This window comes from Colossoma macropomum, unplaced genomic scaffold, assembly GCF_904425465.1.
Source record: "Colossoma macropomum unplaced genomic scaffold, Colossoma_macropomum, whole genome shotgun sequence".
In the NCBI taxonomy this organism is placed as follows: domain Eukaryota; kingdom Metazoa; phylum Chordata; class Actinopteri; order Characiformes; family Serrasalmidae; genus Colossoma; species Colossoma macropomum.
The window spans coordinates 34,615,268-34,636,500 of record NW_023494787.1 but is presented as its reverse complement, the minus strand read 5'-3'; the positions used below and the strand labels follow the sequence as shown (position 1 = coordinate 34,636,500).

The following is a 21,233-nucleotide window of genomic DNA, read 5'->3' as shown; positions in this document are numbered from 1 at the left end:
TATACCACTGAAATGTAACAAAGCACATTATTTCAACCTATGTTTTTAAGATAGCTCAGTGAACACCCATAGGCATGGCCAATACGTTTTGTTTAAAGACTGTTTGGAACGTATTTCCATATGGATCAGCAGCATCAAGAGGATTCTGTAAATTTGTTCGTGTTTTAAAATGGCGGAACATGGCAGGTTTGTCCAGTGTTGGGGCGAGCGAAAGAAGGTCATGTAAACACGCTGCAGAATTAACTATTTGGCAACAACTGTTTAGTGACTGACTCGTCCCTGTTTAAACGAGCAGAATCGCACCTCTTAACAGTTCTGTAACGTTACATTCATGGGCTTGTAGGTGTTACGGAATCTCCTGTTACTTCTGACGCCTATTCATTCTTTGATAAGGTAATTTTTGTCACGATTCTTGTGTGCTTAATGTTAGCTAACTTATCCATGGGAGCAAATACAATCTAAACGAAATGTTATGATAAATGTGCCAGTTTGACAAGCTTATAGTATGCCTCTGTGTTGCATTCAATGCATGAGAAATTGCATAAACGGCATGCAAACTTACTGAAAGCTATAATTTCATTAATGTTCCTTCAAATTATGACGCAGAAAAAAATTGTGGCCACTAACACTGTTAAATACGGTTTACTGGCATTTCAGTGTATATTTTACACTTCGGATTGCGTTTAATTTTGACCCCAGTAATTTTCTGTATTTCAAGACATGAGCCTCAAGCAGGATTCGTAAAGTCTCGACTCCATTACTGTTGCCATGACAATATTGTCTGACTGACGGTTTCCTCGCACCACATTTTGAGTCGGCTAAGTCTGGCTGTCTGGGATTTCTTAAAGGTAACAAGTAGGCATTCGTATCTCTAGGTAAAAGCAAGCTAATCGAGCAGTTCATTCTACTGTTCCACCATTTTCTTGAAACGTTACACAGACCGCGAGGAAATGGAGATCGTTCTGTATGTGTATCCTCGTTTCGGTGCCTGAAAGATATTTTTCGGGGGTAAGACTTGTCACCCAATCAGACGTTTGATTTGCATACAAGAAACAATAAATAGCTAGCTCGTAGCTTGCTAGCTTCGCACATAAGCATTGTTGATAGGGCCAACTTGCATGAATCAGTGTTTGCGTGCAGTTGTAGCTAAGACACGACACATCCCGGGTCCTGGATACCAGTTTTACTAGCTTAAGTAAAGCAGTGATTTTAAGCTTGATAGCATTTTGCAAACTATCAATGGCTGCGTTAGCCATGTCAGTGGAGTGTTCAGTATTCCAAGTAACCTAAGTAGCTAGCTAGTCGACTAGCTACGTAGCTAGTTAAAGTTGTGTCTGTGGACATAACCCACCGGATACCAGCCTGGTGAGCTAGCTTTGGACCCTGCATATCTGCATATCCTTTTTCTATCAGTGGAGTTTTTGGTTTTCAACTACATAGATTGACTAGTTGATTCAAAGAAACGAACTGTAGACTGTGGTAAAATTGAACACCTGTGGGCTTTGCAACTTTACCTGATCGTTTAGATTGCTTGAATGCAGATCAGATCAGAATGCAGATAGCAGGTCAAAAAAGTGTCGAGATACTTTTCTTAGCTAGCTAGCTAGCTAGCTAACGCTACTGTTGCTGTACCTGTTGTGTGCTATAGAACGGGTAAGCAAGATTGTCACAGGCAATGCCAGTTTAATCATAGCGCAGCATCAGACCTACTGATGTTTTCGATCATTCATAGAGGCACTCTATGTAGGACAACATTTAAAAATAGCTTTCAAAGAATAATGCTACAAATGTTGCAGCCAACTTCATACTTTCATCCAAAGCAAGTAATCCTTAAATAGCCGTTCTGTGCTAGAATGGAACGCTGATATGGACCCTCCAGAGGAAACTCTTTTCATGCCTCTTTTGTATTGAACGAACTTGTTTGTGATTTCATTATAAGTTATTTATGCAATGCAAATATTGCAGCACGTTTTAAATCACGCATGCCATCCCTAATCCAACCATTCAGTTTCTGCAACAGACCAGAATTGGCAGTTGTTTGTGTAAAAAAAAAAAAAATTTGTTTCTGTCTTTTGAGTAATGACAAGACAAGGTTAATTGCATTATCCCAGGCAAATTAAAATGAAACAATTAAAAAAATAAAATTAAATTAAAGTAAAACATAAATTGGCAATTTATTCCCATATTTTAAATTTTCACATAAATGTTGGCTCATAATCAAAATAAAGGTTCAACAGTGATGATTCAAGTGTTAGTATTGGCATTTAGTTTGCACAGAGACTTGAATGTTTTATGATTAAAATGTAAAACTGGAAAACTGAATTTGGTTACGAAATGATGTGGTCAACTTATATTTAACTTTGTCTTTGCTCTCTTTAATAAGGACCTTGAAAATGTCATTATCAAAGACAACATTATGCAGGAAAGATGGCAAAAATAATATTTAAAAACAGAAATAGCACCTTTCCTCTCTGCCATTGCATATTCTTGGCTATGGCAATGATTTTGTAGCAATATCAGGTTAACAGGCAAGGCCATACTGTTGACTTCTGTGCATGGAACATATTACTACACAAAATGTGACTATAAATTTAAATGAAGTTGTAGATACATGAATGTTGTTAAGTATAAAAAAGGCAATTTAATTTAGCCCAGTCTAATAGGAATATAAGCTACAAAAACAGTAGCAGTGGCACAGCAGGCACAATTGCTTTATCTTACATAAATTTATGCATACAAGTTTTAACTTTATAAGATGGAGCAGTGCACTATATCTCCATCTGATGCTCACATACCTGTGACACACATACATGCTCACATACATGACCGAGCAAATCCTTAAATCAAACATTTGACTTTACTGGGCATTGATACTGGCGGGGTCACTGATAATTTGAAAACAGTAGCTGAAATATCTGAACTTGGAGAAGTGGGGGGTCCGCTATGCAGATTACTTTGCCATCAAGGGGATATCTTCTACATAGACCAGCATCAGGTCTGGATATATTACTCTGCATGACCTCATTTACATGCTTGCTTGCGAAGCGTATTTTGTTCAATATTTTTGAACCAAAATGTACTCCATATGTGAAAGCTCAGAGGTGTATCAAAATTCCAAGGACATACAAACACCTCATAACATTATTAATAGAATTAATATTGTTGTTCATCTTAAGAAGTCTGAAATCAATCCAATTAGTAGGTTTTTGTTACTGCAGTAATGGCAACTAGGAAAAAAAGTAGGAAAAAAAAGCTACGAGACTGCAACCATTGAAATACACAAAATATAGCTTACGTCTTCAGGGCTCTCTATGATTAAACACAACCTCTGTCAAGCTGGAATTAAAACACTATTATTAATTTGTGCTGTGTTTGTGCCATTAAAATAAATGTTTGCATTGTTGTATTTATCAAGTTATAGGCCAAAGAATATATATATATTTTTTTATTTAGATGTCAAAAGACCATTTGTCCAATAACTTAAGAATTTAAACAGCACAAATATTTCCTTTAATGGCACAAACACAGCACAAACAAATGAGACTGTTTTCGTGTGATTTAGTTTTTAATTGAGGGGCTGAGGGCCATCACATATCATATGTTGCTTAATAACTTGAGAATTAGTGTTTATTTTAGCAGCACAAACAATCAAGACCATTTTGCTATGATTTGGACATTGAGGGGGCCTGAGTGATGGCACTCCTTGAAAGATTTCTTGTATAACTTAAAAATTAAAATAGCACATAGAACATTTCTTTTAACAGCACAAATGCAGCCAGATGAAACCATTTTTGTGCAATCTAGACGTTGATGAGGGGCAGAGTGAAATCACAGGAGATAACTACACAGAGGTTTAAACACAGAACTTAGTCCACTGTGTTCAATTTCTGTCAAATGTACCTGTTCTGTAGCTAGAATTTTCCTTTCTTGCCTCTTGTAGGTATGCAGTCAACAATCGTGGAGAACAGTTGTGATGGCACCTCTGGGTTGTCTACTGGGGCAATGGTGCAAGTGTGCTTCCCCAACGTGCAAGCATCTGTGCTAGACAGCCTTAACCGACAGCGTGAGGATGGACAGCTGTGTGACCTTTCCATACATGTGCAGGGGCAGGTGTTCAAAGCCCATCGCTGTGTATTAGCTGCATCCTCACCTTACTTCCATGACCAGGTGTGTCTTTTTCTGACACTTTAGCCTCATAGTACTTTTTGGCAGAGGTCATTAATTCCGATCTTGAACAGCCAGTGTCCAGTGTGGTGACATCTCTACTGTGTAATATACTAACCTAAACTGGTAATTAATTTTTAAGTTGGAATAGGAGGAATCACTGCTGTGCTGTACTCTGGTCCTCCTGGACAGCTGAATGAAACAGAAAGATGTTGTTTACACCCTGGGTTAACATGTTTGGATCGTATCTGAATTTACGTTCCTATAAACATATACTATTTACACTTATCACAAAAAACACATTGGCAGTTTGACCTAAAGGGATTCGATTTTACTTTACAGTGTAAAAAGAACCACTTCTATAGCATTTCTGTCCTACTTCTGTTTATGGTTTTCCTTCTTTATGAGTAAAACTGACAAGTTTGTCTTGGACACTTTCATCGGCCCAGAATGCAAGAAGGCAGTAGGTTTTAGGATAACTCCATTGTTAGCCCTCCATCTTGTGTTGACATGTTTATCCTCTCAACTGCTAGTTAGCACTCAGAAGACATTTTGCTTACATAATTGAATGAAGATATAGAAAACTCATTCCATTTATGCTTGTGTTAAATGTTGTCAGGTCCCATCTCTGGCCACCTGTGAATGTGCTTTGAGTGATCCTAGCTGTGTTTACAGCTGGGTTTTCATGTGGTCAAGTGAAATCCGATTGTGATCTGATTACTGAACATGCATGTTGATGCAAGGTGTAAAAAGCCTTACAGCATTTAACACTAGATTTAATAAATACAGCCTGAATGCTAACTGTGTGTCTGTGCTTGACAGGTGCTACTGAAGAATATGTCCACAGTGTCCATCCCAGCTGTCATGGACCCACTAGCTTTTGAAAGTGTTCTCAGCTGTGCCTACACTGGACAGCTGCGAATGCTGCGTGAAGACATTGTTAACTACCTCACTGTAGGAAGCGTGCTCCAGATGTGGCATATTGTGGACAAATGCACAGAACTACTCAAAGAGGGCAGGGGAGGATCCAGTGGGCCGCATGATGTTAGTGCTGCCCCAGAGAACACTAGATGCAGCAGCAGTGCCAACAAGGATGCCTATGGAGATGAAGGAGACACTCAGTGTATGGTGCACCCTCCTAACCATCCCTCGCTGAGTGAAAGTCAGTCTCCTAGCAGCACAAATTACTTCAGTCCCAAAGATGTTAGTTTTGGTGGGGCTGTGGTAACCACTGGTGCAGCAGGAGATGGAGGCGTACATTCCACTCCTAACTATTGCATGCCATCCAGTCGAGAAGAGACTTTCCTAATTGAGGAAGAGGATGAGGAAGACGACGATGAACTTTTGTACCCCAGAAAACAAGAACGAGGGAGCAGCAGGAGAAAGAAGTCTGTCCCTGTCTCTGATCAAGAAATGGGAGAGAGTGACAGTTTTGGGGTTTCGTCCTACCAAAACGGAGAGTCATCACCACCCCAAAAGCGCCCCACATATAGTCAACCGAGCATTATGCCTCGGAAGCAGTGGGTGGTTGTAAAAACTGAGCGCTCCCGGGATGATGATCTCATTGTAGTTTCGGGAGAAGAAGGAGGCGAAGATGAAGAGGAGAGGGAGTTAGAGATTGCCAAGGAGAGAGAGAGAGAGAGGACATTTAATATTTCTAACGTTAGGACCCTCTCAGCAGACCTCAGCAGCAGGGAAGAAATGGAAGCACACGTAAGTCACCAAGTTCTCAAAGTTTGCATTTACTTCACTTAACCATTTTAGCAATCGATTCTAATAGCTGATGATTTCACAGGTTGACTTCTGCCAGTCTTCTGAAGACTACCTCAAGTTTGAAAGTGGTTTAATGGACCAGGCGTCATCACAACACCCACTTGAAAACTCCAGCCAGAATAGCAATCGGGCAGTTTCTGCCTTACTGGGCTCAGTTCAGTCAGCTGCTGCCAGAGCCCAGCTCTTCCCACTGGACATGCAAGGCAATCAGATTCTTCTGTATAATCAGGCCACTCTTGATTCTTCTCCTCCATTAGGTGTTTCAGGAGGTTTGTCTGGAATGTCTTTGAAAGGAAATGTGGAGCATGGAGCAGTCCACTTGTCTGGGCAGAGCGGAATAGACAGTGGATTAGAGGGCTTAGATGGCAATGGAAATGGCACCTCAGGCAAAGTCTTCATGTGCCATTGTGGCAAAAGGTTTACCCACAAGAGTATGCGAGACCGTCATATCAACATGCATCTGGACCTGCGGCCTTTCCACTGTCCAGTCTGTGCTAAGAAGTTCAAGATGAAGCATCACCTCACAGAGCACATGAAGACACACACGGGTTTGAAGCCCTACGACTGCCATGGCTGTGGGAAAAAGTTCATGTGGCGTGATAGCTTCATGAGGCATCGCTCCCACTGTGAGAGGCGCAATGGGATCAGCGGCACTAGTGAGGCACGAGGATCAGAAGGGTCAGTGATCTCCCCTCCACATCACGTTCAGCACCAACCTTCAGGCAATGAAGGTACTCAAGGAAATGTTGCTGGTAGAAGTGGAATCCCAGTTTTGTCTCCACACCACTCAAGTACTGGTACTAGTGGAGTACCTTGTTTGACCATGGCTGTACCTGGTCCTCTTTTAGGGCTAAACCCCCAAAGTGGGATGTATGGTCTTGGTTCTGGTGTTCTTGGGCTAGGGGTGAGTCATGTTGGATGTGGGGAAGAGGTTAGTGAAGTTAGTGTTGGTGAAAGCAGCATCACTTAAGCTACTATGTGAGACAGTGTTGAGCAACAATCTCCATTCCTTAAAAAGGGGAAATGTTACCTTATAATTCTCAACAAATTTAGAGGGACCGTGTGTACAGTCTGATTATTCTAACACTTACAGTCTTATGTGTTCTAGTGCATGTGCCATATGATGAGATTAGGAAAGAATCCTTATCAAGTAACCATTGTTAGAGCACTTATATACACATAGTAAGAGATGTTTAAAGTAGGCTGCTATGGTGGTTATCAGAATTCAGAATAACATTATTCTGATCTGGAATAATGTCAGCCACTGTTGCACACAACCTGCCTCAATAGCACAAGATGTTTGTTCACACTCATTTCAAAGTGCCATACATTCCAGTAGCTAGTGTTATAATGATATATGATGGATAATTTAGTATGTTTCCACCATAAAATTTTACAGACAAAATGTTGGCCATATATTTCATGTAGAACCTTCTTTTTCCAGTTTGCCTAAGCTATGTTAAAGGCTGCCTCTTAAATAGTTGCAGAAATGTGCAGCCTGTATGTTTGGAAAGATAATTGTTAAATGTTAAGAAACTAGTGAATTCATCATCTCAAACGTTTTAAAGGATGCACATTGCTGTACCCTGTATTTATTTGGTATTCTCAGAGTTACTAGGGAGCATTAAATGTTTATTTTTTCTTTTGTTTGTGTGCATTTTCTTTAAATCGAAATTGAAGAGAATCATTCTAGGCTTTCTCAGTGCCAAAACTTTGGCCCCTTTGCAACACATGATCTTTATTAAAACCAAACAAGGCTAAAAGCAGTTTAAGTACGGGTTAAGTTATGATTGAGCAAGTTCTACTTACTCGGTAAAGCACAACAACAAACGTGCAATCTATGCAATATTGCAAATCACTGCAAAGAACTAAACTGAATCAGCAGAAGAAAGGCAAATTTTAAACATTGACTAGCTAATGAAAAATACAGACAGAGTTGTTGCAGTTGAGTTTCTGGTGTCTGTCTTTCAGTGGATCAAGGTTGTTTTGTATATTGGATTCTGTAATTCTGTAAACGGTGAACTCTGACTGTAGAAATGAACTCACTTAATACAAAAGGAGACTTGGCTCACTGTGCTACAGTTTGTCCTTGCTGCTGAAAGCTAGTCATTACACAACTCTGTCTTCAAACAGCATGATTTAATCCTCAGAATAGTGCTAGCCTTATTTAAGATGCTTATATGATGATCACATGAACTTTAACTGAAAAGAGGAAGTTAATGCTCAAAAGGAGATCGGTAGCGTACTCCTATAGAGTTGCACACAACATTGCATATAAAGACAACTGATTCTGTTTTTGAAGCTTGATTTTAACTCTCCTTCAATGTATTTTAACATTCTTTCATAATCACATATGTTGAAGTTGCTTTGCTTGAAAACTTCAGGGTTTTGCAGGCTAGTGAAAAATTACTATGTAAAAACAGTTTTTTTATTCTGAAATAGTGAAAGGTAAAGGTACACAAGATATTTTGCACAATATATTAAGTGACATTTTGCATTTCAGATCTTGTTCATGTGAGTTTCTCTAACTGAGGGAATGTGGTGACTAAACAATAAAACAGTATGCCCAAAATAAGTTTGGAACCATTAAGCTCACATAGTACGTCCTCAGTTGTTTAAATACTTGACAATACAGGGCTCTGTGAGATTACATTTAGTCCAGCATTAGACTTCTGTAGGCAACACTGGTTCTGATTTTGATTACAAGGGTTGCCTTCCATGAAGGCTATAGAAATGATTTGCCATGTTTTGAAATGGACCTGTAGAGCTTTAAAAGATAAAGGAATGTGGAGCTAAGGATGGTTCCTTGTAAGTGTGTTTAAAAAAAAAAAAATCAAATTCAGTTTAATTCCCATAAAATTTATTTTCCATGTCATGGAGATTTTTAACTAGTATGGTTTAAGTGGACCAAGACCCATTATACATGAGAGAACAATAAAAGTCCAGTACCTTTTGGTATGGAAATGGCAAAATGGAAACTTTTTTTTTTGAAAATTTAAGCATAAACTAAGTTGCTCTTAAAAGACAAAAAGATTTTAGAGATTGTCATTAGCATCTGCATTGAACTGATTTTCTGTCCAGGGCTTGGTTTAATCAGTTCCTGGAAAACTAGCGTAATTTAGTCCGGCATTAGACGTGTTTTAATGGAAAAAAGAGTAGTGACATATAGAATATTTTAATGAAATACTAGCGATCAGACTGCCTCTCATCTTTTCTTAGATTAAGTTAAAAATGTTCTGATGCTGAACTGGTGTACGCAGTCACCAACTCAAAGTAAACAATATTGGCCACAATGACCAGATACCTCAAACCTTGTCACATTTTTTTCCTGCTGCAGCTGTATTTAAGTTGCAGTTGTTGTGGTTGAGTTGCTTACAGAATATGAATTTTGTTACACGCTTATTTGTAAACATGCTACTAGCAGCAGACCAAACTGCTAATTTCTAATTTAGACCCAGTAGATAAATGTTGTCAGTAAAATATACATGAAAAAAAGAAATAAACACTATCTGTTGCAGTGACCTCAAAGCATAGTTGTCCTTTTTTCTGTTCTATTAAAATTATATGTAGTAAGTGGTTGGGCCACTACAAGCTACCAGAACAGTTTCTGTATGCATAGATTGGCAAAGATTCTACACTGAAACTGAAACTGTAGAGGGATAGAACACCATACTTCCAAACCATATTCCCTCAAATACTATTTCGATGATGGTGGAAGAGCTGTCAAACACTAAAGTTTGGTGACTTTAAATGCCATAGCATATGATTTTTGTTGTTTTGATACTCATCAAACCATTCAGTGACTCCTCGTGCCCTTTGGATGTAGGCATTGTTATCCTGGAAGAGACCACTCTTATCAGGATAAAACGTTTCTATCATAGGACAATGGTGATCAGTCACAATAACTTTGTAGTGATTTGCACTAATCTTCCCTGAATGAGAAGAGGACTCATAACAGCATAACATATCCACTGGACCCCCTCATTATAGGGTGAGGCATTTAGACTGTTCTGATGTCTTTCCTGTAGATCTAATTGCAAATGTCACATAGTCACTGTTCCTACTGCAACACTAGCCAGGTGATCAGTCTCTTGCTATCCATGCCGAAATAATGAACATTCTTTCATACTCTTTTAAATGTTTTCTACTTGCCACTTGATCCAAAACCAAGATCACCTGGGCCTGCTCAACATTTTTATTTATATCATTGAGCATAGCAGGATGTTAATTGCTTATGTGTATAATGTAGTACACCTTTCTGAAAGCATCTGCACTCGTTATGTTACTCCATTTTTTCAGGTTTTTCTTTTAATTTGTCACCTACCTATATGCAGGAAGAAATACATGAGTGGGAAAACACAGTGAGCACAGATGCTTCCAGTAGGTACTGCAATTAAGCATTTAACACCCTCATTTCCAGCATTAACAGCATTTCCTACCATGCTCTGTGGTATGTATAAATAGAGCAGATCCAGCAGACCTTGGTTTTGGGTAGTGGTTTGGTGGCTCTTTTAAGCCGTGGGGGGCATTTTACTGGCATGATTTGGGTCCACTGGTCCCCTTAAGGGAAGGTCACTGCAAGTCAATACAAATTTATTCTGATTAATCACTAAGCACTTTATTTAAAACACTATACCAATTCTGGTTAGGAAGATGATGGAAACATTCCTTTGAGATTCTGGTCCATGTTGACATCATGCAATTCCTGCAGATTTTTCAGGTTTCACTTTCATGCTGCAAATCTCCCATTCTACCACATCCCAGAGTTGTTCTATAGGATTCAGACCCGGTGACTGAACGGCCACTGAAGAACACTGGACTCATTGTCATGTTCATGAAACCGGTTTGAGATGACTTTTGCTTTGCAACATGGTGCATTATCATGCTGGAAGTAGCCATCAGAAGATGCATAAACTGTGGCCTTGAAAGGATGCACGTGGTCAGCAACAATACTCAAATGGCTGTGGCGATGACTGGTATTAACACATCAGTGTCTCACAATAAGATAATTCTCAGCACTGCAGTGACGCTGATGTGTTGGTGGTGTCTTAGTGTGTGTTGCACTGGTAAGAGTGGATCAGACAGCAGCGCTTATACACCACCATCACGTTAGTGTCACTGCAGTGCTGAGAATGAACCACCACCCAAATAATACCTGCTCTGTAGCAGTTCTGTTCTTCAATGGAGAGCTAACGAAGTACACAGAGAAACAGACTGACTACAATCTGTAATTGTAGGACCATAAAATAGAGTGTTGACAAAAGGAGGTGTATTTAATGAAGTGACTGGTCGGTGTGTGTTACCGTGTTGTGTATTGTGCATTTTCAATTCTCCATTCCACAGTGCATCATGTAATTCATGGGGTCGCCAAAGAAATGAGGCAAATTCTGATGATCCTTGGTGATGGTTGTCAGTCCCACTCCTGGACCGTGGAGACTTCAGCTCCTAAAACAAATGCAAACCTGTAATCTAACCTCAGTTTGCTTTCTTTTGCGTAGCTGAATTATACTCAGGATTTTTTTTATATTCATCTTCAGCTCTGTCTTGGAACTTACCTTGTATTTCTTTATTAGGTTGTGCCACCTTTTCCTGTAGCCCCAATTCCAAAGGACAGTCCTATCAACAAGCAAACAAAATCAAATGGGGTTTTAAACTTTGTTAGAGAACTAAAATTTTAAGCAAATTAGTAAAGTGCTTAACCAAATAAGCATATTACTTCTACTTACTTTCAAGTTTGATTAGCAAATGTTATACTATAGTATGAAATGGGTTTGTAGGATTGACTAATTGGTGTCCAATTGTATGTGCAAAGAGCCGGTGTGGCTGCAGAATTTATGATTGTTTTTCCTGATTAAGGGGAATCAGGTGAGCTCCTGCTTGTTTCCAATGAAAACCTGGAGCTACAGCCGCCTTTTGTGTGTAAAATTGGACACCCCGGATCTAACTGGTGAACCAACAGCCTAATCCTAGTTGACAAAGCAGAGTTTTTCTCCCCGGTGAACAGCCTCTCTCTCTCTATACTACCCTTTATGAAGGCTTCAAGTGCTGATCTGGTCCCTGAAAGAGTGGAAAAACTTGTGTGTGAGAACACAGAGAACTAAATAGCCAGCTATCTAGTAAGTTACAGAAAAAGCACCATATAACCCTCATTATTCTACCAAAGTATTCAAGACACAAATGCTGCTAGTTAAGCTTCTTAGTTATTAGCTAGCAAATTTGTTAACCAGCTGGCTATTCAAAGCAATAGCCTGAGAATTCAAAATCCGCTAACATTCATGTGATGGAAAAGATTTAATAAAACATTCCTTGATTAATAATCAATAAACTAAATATTGGCTGACTAGAGAGTATGGAGCTCTCCTAAAAAGGTAATATTGGGGAGCAGGCTATGGACTGTATGCATTTGGAATCTCTGATGGGGATAAACTTTTGAACTCACAGAAGAGAGTTGAACCAGATGACAGTATAGTACAGTAGGTTATAGCTGAGGTGATAGTTTCAAGATGATATTTGCATTGTGTTTGTCCGGGAACCATCTTGCCATTTGATGCTCAATAAAGCGAGGGCCTTTTCCTTCCTTCGTTCCACAAGAACTCAGCACCTGAAGGCTTTTTTTATTCCTTTTTATCCTTTTTCATTTTTGTTGATATTCTTTGATTCTTTTAATTCTCTTTGAAGATGGCAGATTATAGACAGTTATTAGGGCAATAGTATGGACAATATTAGAGTTACTTATAAAAGTCCAGACCCTGGGCAAAAGAGATAGCTCTTGGTCACGACACATGCTAATGTCTTGGTGTTCCAAAAACTGTAAAATGACCTAAATGCAATTAACTATTGGCTATTTGTGCACCTTTCTGACAAAAAAACAAATAGAATACCACAGAAAATCAGAATAATTTACATTTAAAGATGACTTCGCCACTTGCCGGGCTGCTTATCACAGCGCTTCTGCCCGCCATCTTCAAACAAAAGTTGTGCCCCGTTGTACTGTGGGATTGCCTTAGCAGCTAAGGAAACATTCGATGTTCTCTTGATATTTGGTCAAAATACAATGCCAGTAGGCAGCATATTTGAAGTAACTAAGAAATGAGACAGCCTTCTTGTCAGGAGCGCACATATTATGGCATAAAATGCTGTCTATGTAGAGAGTATTGGGACACCCCTCATAATTAAGCTGATAGCCTTCCAGTCTTGATAGACAAACACTGGCAGTAGAATGGGTCGCGCTGATGAGCTCAGTGACTTTAAATGTGGCACTGGCACAGGATGCCACATCTGCCACAAATCAGTTTGTGAAATTTCTGTGCTGCTAAATCTGCCCATCAACTGTAAGTGCTATTATTGTCAAATGGAAGCATCTAGGAAAAACAGCAGCTTGGCCACAAAGCAGTAGACCCCCAAACTCACAGAGTGGGGCTGCCAAGTGCTGAAACGCACAGTGCCTATCCTCTGTTGAATCACTCACTAAAGAGTTCCAAATTGCCTCTGAAAGCAACATCAGCAAAAGAACTGCACGTTAGCTACACACAAGACTAAGATCAAAATGCACAATGCCAAGCATGTGGGGTGGTGTAAAGCATGCCACCACTGGATTCTGGAGCAGTGGAAACGTTTTCTGTGGAGTGACGAATCATGCTTTTCTATCTAGCAGTCTAATGAATGAGTCTGGGTTTGACAAATGCCAGGAGAACATTACCTACCTGACTGCATTGTGCCAAGTGTGCCATGCTATGGGGTTGTTTTTCAGGGTTTGGCCTAGGCCCCTTAGTACCATTGAAGGTAAATGTTAATGTTTCAGCATACCAAGACATTTTGGACAGTTGTATGCTTCCAGCTTTGTGGACACAGTTTAGGAAAGCCCCTTTTCTGTTCCAGCATGACTGTGTCCCAGGGCACAAAGGGTGAGTTTGGTGTGGAAGAACTTGACTGGCCCGCACTGAGCCCTGACCTCAACCCCATCGAACGCCTTTAGGATGAACTAGAACGGATTGTGAGCCAGGCCCTCTCACCCAACATCAATGTCTGACCTCACAAATGCTCTTTTGGATGAATGGGCAAAGATTTTCACAGACACCAGACACACTCCAAAATCTTGTAGAAAGCTTCCCAGAAGAGTGAAAGATGTTATAGCTGCAAAAAGGGGACCAACTCTGAAACACTGAAGTTAAAAGACTAGATAACAAAACAACCCAGCTGTACACAAAAACAAACTCATGACATGAGACATTTAGAGAGAAAAAATGAAAGGACCCAAGTGGACTAGAGATGCAGCAACTTCCTGTAAAGGGGTTTCCATTAGCAAGCACTGATATTAAGAAGTCTAAAAGCATCCACACAACCTGCAGTCTAATTAGTGCATTTAGCAACTTTCAATTGCTTTCAAGCAAGTATTCAATTGTGCACACAGCTTGTATAATCTACATAGAAAATGGGATGCTCTGGAGAGGCTGCACATGAGCCTAAGGTCACCATGCCCAGTGACAAGCATCCATTAGAGGGGTATAAAGCCCCCCAGCATTTGTCTGTGTAATAGAGCACCATGCATGTGGTGTTTAAGATCCAAAACTATTTATCCTTTAGGACCTGACCTCACTAATGCTCTTATGGCTGAATGCAATCAAATCGTCATGGCAATGTTCCGAAATCTAGTGCAAAGCCTCAACAAAAGAGTAAAGGGGGTGTAAACTCCCCATTAATACCCTTGATTTTATGTTGGATGAGCATGAGTTGGATGAGCATGAGTCTACAAACGTTTGGACATATTATGTATTTGTTAGTACAAGGGAGCCTGGTTTCAAAGCTGAAGAATCACAGCTGTAAGCTCTTGGGCCCAATTAACAGACACTAGATATTATGTCTCCACAAAAGAACCGTAATACTCTTTGCAGTGAGAACTGCCTCTAATCTATAAAAGTAGGAGGAATAGCTTCTTAATATCATGTAATATAGAGACAGACTACTAATGCCAAAAATCATATTTCCTTTAGTTCCTATACTGGGGCACAAAGATTTTACTAAACTGGTAAAATAAGACCACCTAAAGGTAAGAAATATTCTAAATGAGATCTCCTCTTGATCTCAGGTATTTCTCCTAGACATGGTTAAGTCCAGGTTGACATCAGAGTGAGACTTCAGCCATTTTCTCCTGTTTTTGAAATTTGGCTCCTGAGAAATAAAACCCAGATTTTCTCACTTTGATCAAAATGTTGTCACACATGTGGCTCAAGTCTTTTGTGCCTGACTCATCTCACCCCAGTCTCAACAGAATAATACTTAGCGTAAGATCTCATGGTCATCTGTCAGTGCAAAAGGAGAGTTCATGTTTTTCTCCTTCATCACCAGAACGTCTTGTAGTGAAATGCTGATGTTAATCTCTTCTGTTCTCCTAAGGGGGATTTATTGCTTTATTTCTTTGAGACAGTCTTAAGAAAGAAAATCTTTCCTCTGGGCAGAGTAATGGATGCCAACTTTTTTTTTCCTTAGTATTTTGGACATTTTTTTCCCATAGTGTATTGGGATAAATATATTTAAAGTAAAAGTACAACCCCATTTACAAAAAAGTTTGGACGCTGTGCAAAATGTAAATAAAAACAAAATGCTTTGATATGCAAACATATCAAATGTTGAAACTGAGAAATTTTATTGTGTTTTGAAAAATATTTGCCCATTTTGAATTTGATCCCAACAACACGTCCCAAAAAAGTTGGGATGGGGACATGTTTACCACTGTGTTTCATCACCTCGTCTTTTAACAACACTCTGTAAGTGTTTGGAAGCGTTTGGTTATTGTTCTCAGTAGGTGACAGGTCCGGACTGCAGGCAGGCCAGTTTAGCACCCAGACTCTTTTAATATGGAGCCATGCTGTTGTAATACATTCAGAATGTGGTTTGGCATTGTCTTGCTGAAATAAGCAAGGCCTTCAATGAAAAAGACGTTGTCTGGATGGCAGCATATGTTGCCAAAACATATATCTATTGTTTAGCATTAATGGTGCCTTCACAGATGTACACGTCACCCATGCCATGCGCACTAATGCACTCTACCATCATGAATACTGGCTTTTGAACTGTGAACTAAGAACTTGCTGAGTGGTCTTTAGCCCATATGACACAGTGTCCGTGATTTCTAGAAAGAATTTCAAACTTTGATTCATCGGACCACAGGACACTTCTCCACTTCCCCATAGTCCATTTTAAATGAGCTCAGGCCCAGAGAAGACAGTGGTGTTTTTGGATCCTGTTTATATATTCTTAGCATTTTAGAGCTTTAACTTGCTATTGTGGATGCAGTGACAAATGTTTTCACAGATAGTTGTTTTCAGAAGTGTTCCTGAGCCCATGCAGTGATTTCCACTAGAGAATTGTATCTGTTTTTAATGCAGTGCCACCTGAAGGCCCAAAGACCATTGCCAGCAAATATTGGTTTTTGACCTTTTCCTTTGCATACAGAGATTTCTCCAGATTCTCTGAATCTTTTAATGACATTATGTACTGTAGAGGATGAAAAGCAAAAGTTCTTTGCTATTTTACATTAAGAAACCTTATTTTTGAATTGTTGCACTATTTGCTTGTGCAGTCTGTCACTGAATGGTGAACTCCTGCTTCATCTTTACTTCCAAAAGACTCCGCCTCTCTGGGATGCTCTTTTTATACTCAATTACATTACTGACCTGTTGTCAATTAACCACTAGGTGTTTGTTTTTAGTATTACATAACTTTACCAGCCTTTTGTTGCCCCGTCCCAACTTTTTTGGAATGCGTTGTTGGTATCAAATTCAAAATGGGCATACATTTTCCAAAAAACAATAAAATTTCTCTGTTTCAACATTTGATATGTTGTCTTTGTACTATTTTCAATTAAATATAGGGTTTAAATGATTTGCATATCATTGTATTTTGTTTTTATTTACATTTTGCACAGCATCCCAACTTTTTTGGAAATGGGGTTGTAGAATAACTGGTCTACACCTAAACCTGCGTAATTCATACAATTACCAAATTCAAATTTCAAAGCTGTGCTGCAAATAATTTTTTTTCCTTATAAAATTTAAAGTTCTAAATCACATGTTTATTACAAGTTCTAAATCACATGTTAAATATTAGGTTTAACTGCTGACAGAATGACTGGACTGAACTGAAATAACTGGTTGTTATTTACAACAATAATACAGCAATAATAATATAGATCTTTAAAAAGAACTGGCTTCATGTTAATAGAAACAGTTTAATTTATTGGAGGGTACGTTTTATGTAGGTTTTTAAATCTTTGTCAGTTTTCAAAATTACTTTTGTTAAATGCAGGTTTTATGTAGAAGCATTTGTATGTTTTCTTAGCCTATCTGGATACAAGCTTTAATCAAATGACTAAATATAAATATTAATGTAGGGGGTTGTGTTTGAGCGTCTTCACCCTGCATGAGTCCCCCACAGCTAAAGGTCAGAAATGTTACCCTAAAAAGGGTTGGACTGAACATAATGTTGTTCTAACATAAAACACCAAAAAAAAAAAAGAAAAATGTAATTTCTGTAAAAATACATTACCAAAACAACTTCAACCTGCTCAAACCACATCTAGGTCTTCATTAACCTCAGGCTTCATTAGTCTCAGGCTTATTGCATACTAAGGCTTATTATTCAGTAACTACAGGGACTTTAGCGCAAACTGGTTGAGTTTTTCTTAAATTACAGAAGTGTGTAATAAAACTTTAGGCCCACTGGCACGCCCTGGCCATTTTAAAGGTTAAGGTTATTATTTTATTTATTTATATTATTTATTTATTTTGTTTTTATTTTATTTTTACTATTTGCACAATAGTGATCCTTTATTCTCTTTATGCTATTGTAGGTTCTAGATGCATGTTTTGCTACCAATTATGAATGCCATTAGATATAAATGTTTAACACAAAAACTTTTTAACTCACTTTCTGCATTATTTCATGAGAGCCGTTTGGATCTGCAACATTTGATTTTTTAAGGAATGCAGACATTTTGAATTTTTCAGCCACTAAAACTCAAATATTACTAAAAAGTTGTACGAGCATCAGATCTTTACATGCTCAAATCTCAAATGTTCCACATCAACACTACATATATCCATTCAAAATAAAACCATTACTTTTAAGGTCAATGTAACATATACAAATATAATTTTTGCATAAATTACTCATAAAATAATGTTCTGTCACTGATTATTCTTATTATTGAAAATAATAAGTATAATCCTAGATTATTATTTATCACTAAATTGACTAAGAACCAAATGGCTACTGAACCCCCAGCAAGGATTTTATGAATTTCTTCAATACTAAAATTAAAACAATCAGGCAAAAATTCAAAACGCTCAGTCAACCTCAACAAACCTGCTGCCCAATTCCTACAAGTCCACTCAAATAAATTTAGCCAGAAATAACCAAGCCTCTTCTGTCAATAATAAACTCCTCTCTTAGCCTTGGCTATATACCAAAAATCCTTGAACTAGCAGTAATCAGACCTCTGATTAAGAAACCTAATCTTGATCCCTGCAAGTTATCAAATTATAGACCTGTCTCTAATCTTCCCTTTATATCAAAACATTTGGAAAAGGCTGTGGCAAAACAAGTTCCTATTAGGATAGGACACATATACATGGAAAAATTACAGTCTGGATTTAGGCCCCATCATAGTACAGAGACAGCACTAGTAAGAAATTGTAAACAATCTCTTATTATCCTCTGACCAAGGATCTTTGCTGGTTCTGCTTGATCTGCTTGAGCACTCTATCTTACTAGATAGTCTAGAAAACCTTGTAGGAGTAACAGGAATAGCTTTTTCCTAGTTCAGGGCTTACCTGACTGATCACTACCAGTTTGTAAATATAAATGGTGAATCATCTGCTCTTACAAAAGTACAGTATGGTGTTCTGCAAGGCTCTGTTTCCACTGCTACGCTGATGACACACAATTATATATATCAACCAAACCATATGATAAATTTAAAGACTCTGGAAAATACATCAAAGACTAGATGTTGAGTAACTTCCTCCTGCACAACTCAAAACAGACAAAACAGGTTCTTCTTCTTGGTTCAAAAGCTGCTAGAAACAAACTTTCAAATTTAACTGTCAAATTTAACGCTTAAACTTATTAGTTTCTTAGTTGCATCAGGTACATCTGTAAAACACCTTGGTGTCACTCCTCAGCATTTGAGTGAACTTATAATGCATAATAATCTCTTATTATGAACCATCACAGCTATTGAGATTACAAGGTGCTGGCTTACTATTAGTACTTAGAATTGATAAAGTTTCATCAGGGGGGTAGAGCCTTTTCATACAAAGCCCCAAAGCTTTGGAATAATCTTCCAGTCAGTGCTCGGGACTCAGACACAGCCTCAGTCTAGGCTAAAAACCTGCTTGTTTAGTTGAACTTTTGGTAATTCGTTTTTCATGTTAGCTGAGGGGTGCAGATCTGAGGGATTCATAAACATAGAGTACCATGGTAAACAGGGTGCTGTCGTCCCACTGCTCTCACATGTTCACTCAAGTTTGTTGACAGTGGAGCAGAGGGGCGCTGACATCTCAGGGAGCCCTCATGTCTGTTACCTTCTGGCTCTCCCTTTTAGTTAGACTATAATAGCTAGACCTGCTGGAGTCTCTGCTGCACTCTGCTAACATTGTGTACTGTAATCAATCTTAACAGAATTAACTGTCTGTGTGTTTCTTTGCCAGGCTGAAAAACTGCCTATCCTGTGCAGTCTGATGTTGCTGCTGTTCAGGTGCCCACGCTCTGGACCAGTTTGACCACCATGGAGCTTACTTTTGTAGAACACCTCACCTGCATGCCATAGACCCTCCTGATGATACTGCTGAATTTTTAATCATAGATATTTCTTCTCCTGCTTTTCTGTATCTTATACTGATGGTCGACCAGAGGAGGATGGGTTTCCCTTTTGAGTCTTGGTTCCTCTCAAGGTTTCTTCCTCTTGCTCTTCGGGAGTTTTTCCTTGCTACTGTTGCCATTGGCTTGATCATGGGGGCTCAGACCCAGATTTATTTTTTTCTGTAATGCTGCTTTAAGACAACGTCTGTTGTAAAAAGCGCTATGTAAATAAGCTTTGACTTGGCTTGACTTGATGGCAAGCCTTAAGAGGAGCATAGACTGAAAGCTGGTAAGTTCTGATTTTGTTAAGCATCAGTAATTTATTGTTATCTCTCCTGGTCAGCCAGCTCTCATGAGGACAGAATACAGTCCAGTTGCAGAGAATGTTTCCAGAAAGTTTCTGGTATCAGTCACATTCTTCACCTGGTAGCACTTGATTCTGCATTATGCAGTGTAAACTGTGCTTCTGTGTGTAGTCATAAACGCTGCTCTTGCTTGTCATTTTGTTTAAAACTTTATTGATCATGTTTAGTTTATTGACCAAGTCTTCAGTTCTCATCTGTTTGCAGTGTGGTTAGAGAAGGTTTAGCGAGTGTCTCTGACATTGATCCAAAACACGTAGGGAATGCTTCACTGGCATTAAAGTAAACCAGCGCTGCCTGTCCGGAGTGTTTCTATTAAGTTTTATGAGTGTTCAGGTTTATTGTTAGGTCGTTTTGAGGAGAGACATAAAATGCGTGAAATCAGACTTAAATGCGTGAATCTCACGGCCAATGCGTCAAGAGTTGGCAGACCAGAGGAGGGTGGGTTTCCCTTTCGAGTCTTGGTTCCTCTCAAGGTTTCTTCCTCATGCTCTTCGGGAGTTTTTCCTCGCTACTGTTGCCGTTGGCTTGATCATGGAGGCTCACATTCCTACACTCCTTGTACGTCACGTCTTATTCTATAAATTTACTGGTTGGTTGCAATTACCACCTGACTTATGTAGATCCGGAGTTTTCCTATTATCTGATTACCCAAGTGCATGTTAACGCGTTGACCAGATTACTGACAAAATCTGAATTTCCGCAGTTATGTGTACCTCTGATCATAATCAGCTTTCTGCAGTTATCTAATTATTCAAATGGTCACCTAAATAGCACACTCTGATTTCATCTATCAGAGTAAGGTCTAGAACCCAGAGTTTTCCCAGAGCATTATCTTTTACACAAGTGCATGTAAACACATTGACTGGATTACTGACAAAATCCGATTTAAACACTCAATGACTTACCTGATGTTGTGCCACTACTCACCAACCACGTAGCACTATCAGTGCTGACACAGAAAAAAATATTTTTTTTTTCCATGACATAACTCCTTTTTTTAATCAATGATTCTTCCCAAGACATAAAAAAGTACTACATAGATTTTCTAAAACTATTCTTTTGGTCATCAAT

The 21,233-nt window shown here is 38.9% G+C and overlaps 1 protein-coding gene across 5 annotated transcripts; it reads left to right on the top strand.

Annotated features, from left to right (window-relative positions):
* The first annotated feature begins 187 nt into the window (after positions 1–187).
* Positions 188–10,233, top strand: zbtb22b (zinc finger and BTB domain containing 22b). Of its 5 annotated transcripts, none has more exons than XM_036567084.1 (4): positions 188–393; positions 3,941–4,167; positions 4,987–5,877; positions 5,960–10,231. In XM_036567084.1, exons 2-4 carry the CDS (start codon positions 3,943–3,945, stop codon positions 6,905–6,907), a joined length of 2,064 nt encoding a protein of 687 aa, XP_036422977.1. In that variant the 5' UTR covers positions 188–393; positions 3,941–3,942; the 3' UTR covers positions 6,908–10,231. The 5 variants fall into 5 exon arrangements, with proteins under 5 accessions (XP_036422977.1, XP_036422979.1, XP_036422980.1 ...); XM_036567086.1 differs by lacking the exon at positions 188–393 and adding an exon at positions 730–848 and having other exon boundaries at positions 5,960–10,232; XM_036567083.1 differs by lacking the exon at positions 188–393 and adding an exon at positions 870–1,008 and having other exon boundaries at positions 5,960–10,230.
* The last annotated feature ends 11,000 nt before the right edge of the window (positions 10,234–21,233 follow it).

Bases quoted from the DNA above. Each gene is read 5' to 3' on its own strand.
- zbtb22b (XM_036567086.1), top strand. From the start codon at position 3,943: ATGCAGTCAACAATCGTGGAGAACAGTTGTGATGGCACCTCTGGGTTG. The intron at 4,168-4,986 runs GTGTGTCTTTTT...TGTGCTTGACAG, and splicing joins CACCTTACTTCCATGACCAG to GTGCTACTGAAGAATATGTC. The intron at 5,878-5,959 runs GTAAGTCACCAA...ATGATTTCACAG, and splicing joins GGGAAGAAATGGAAGCACAC to GTTGACTTCTGCCAGTCTTC.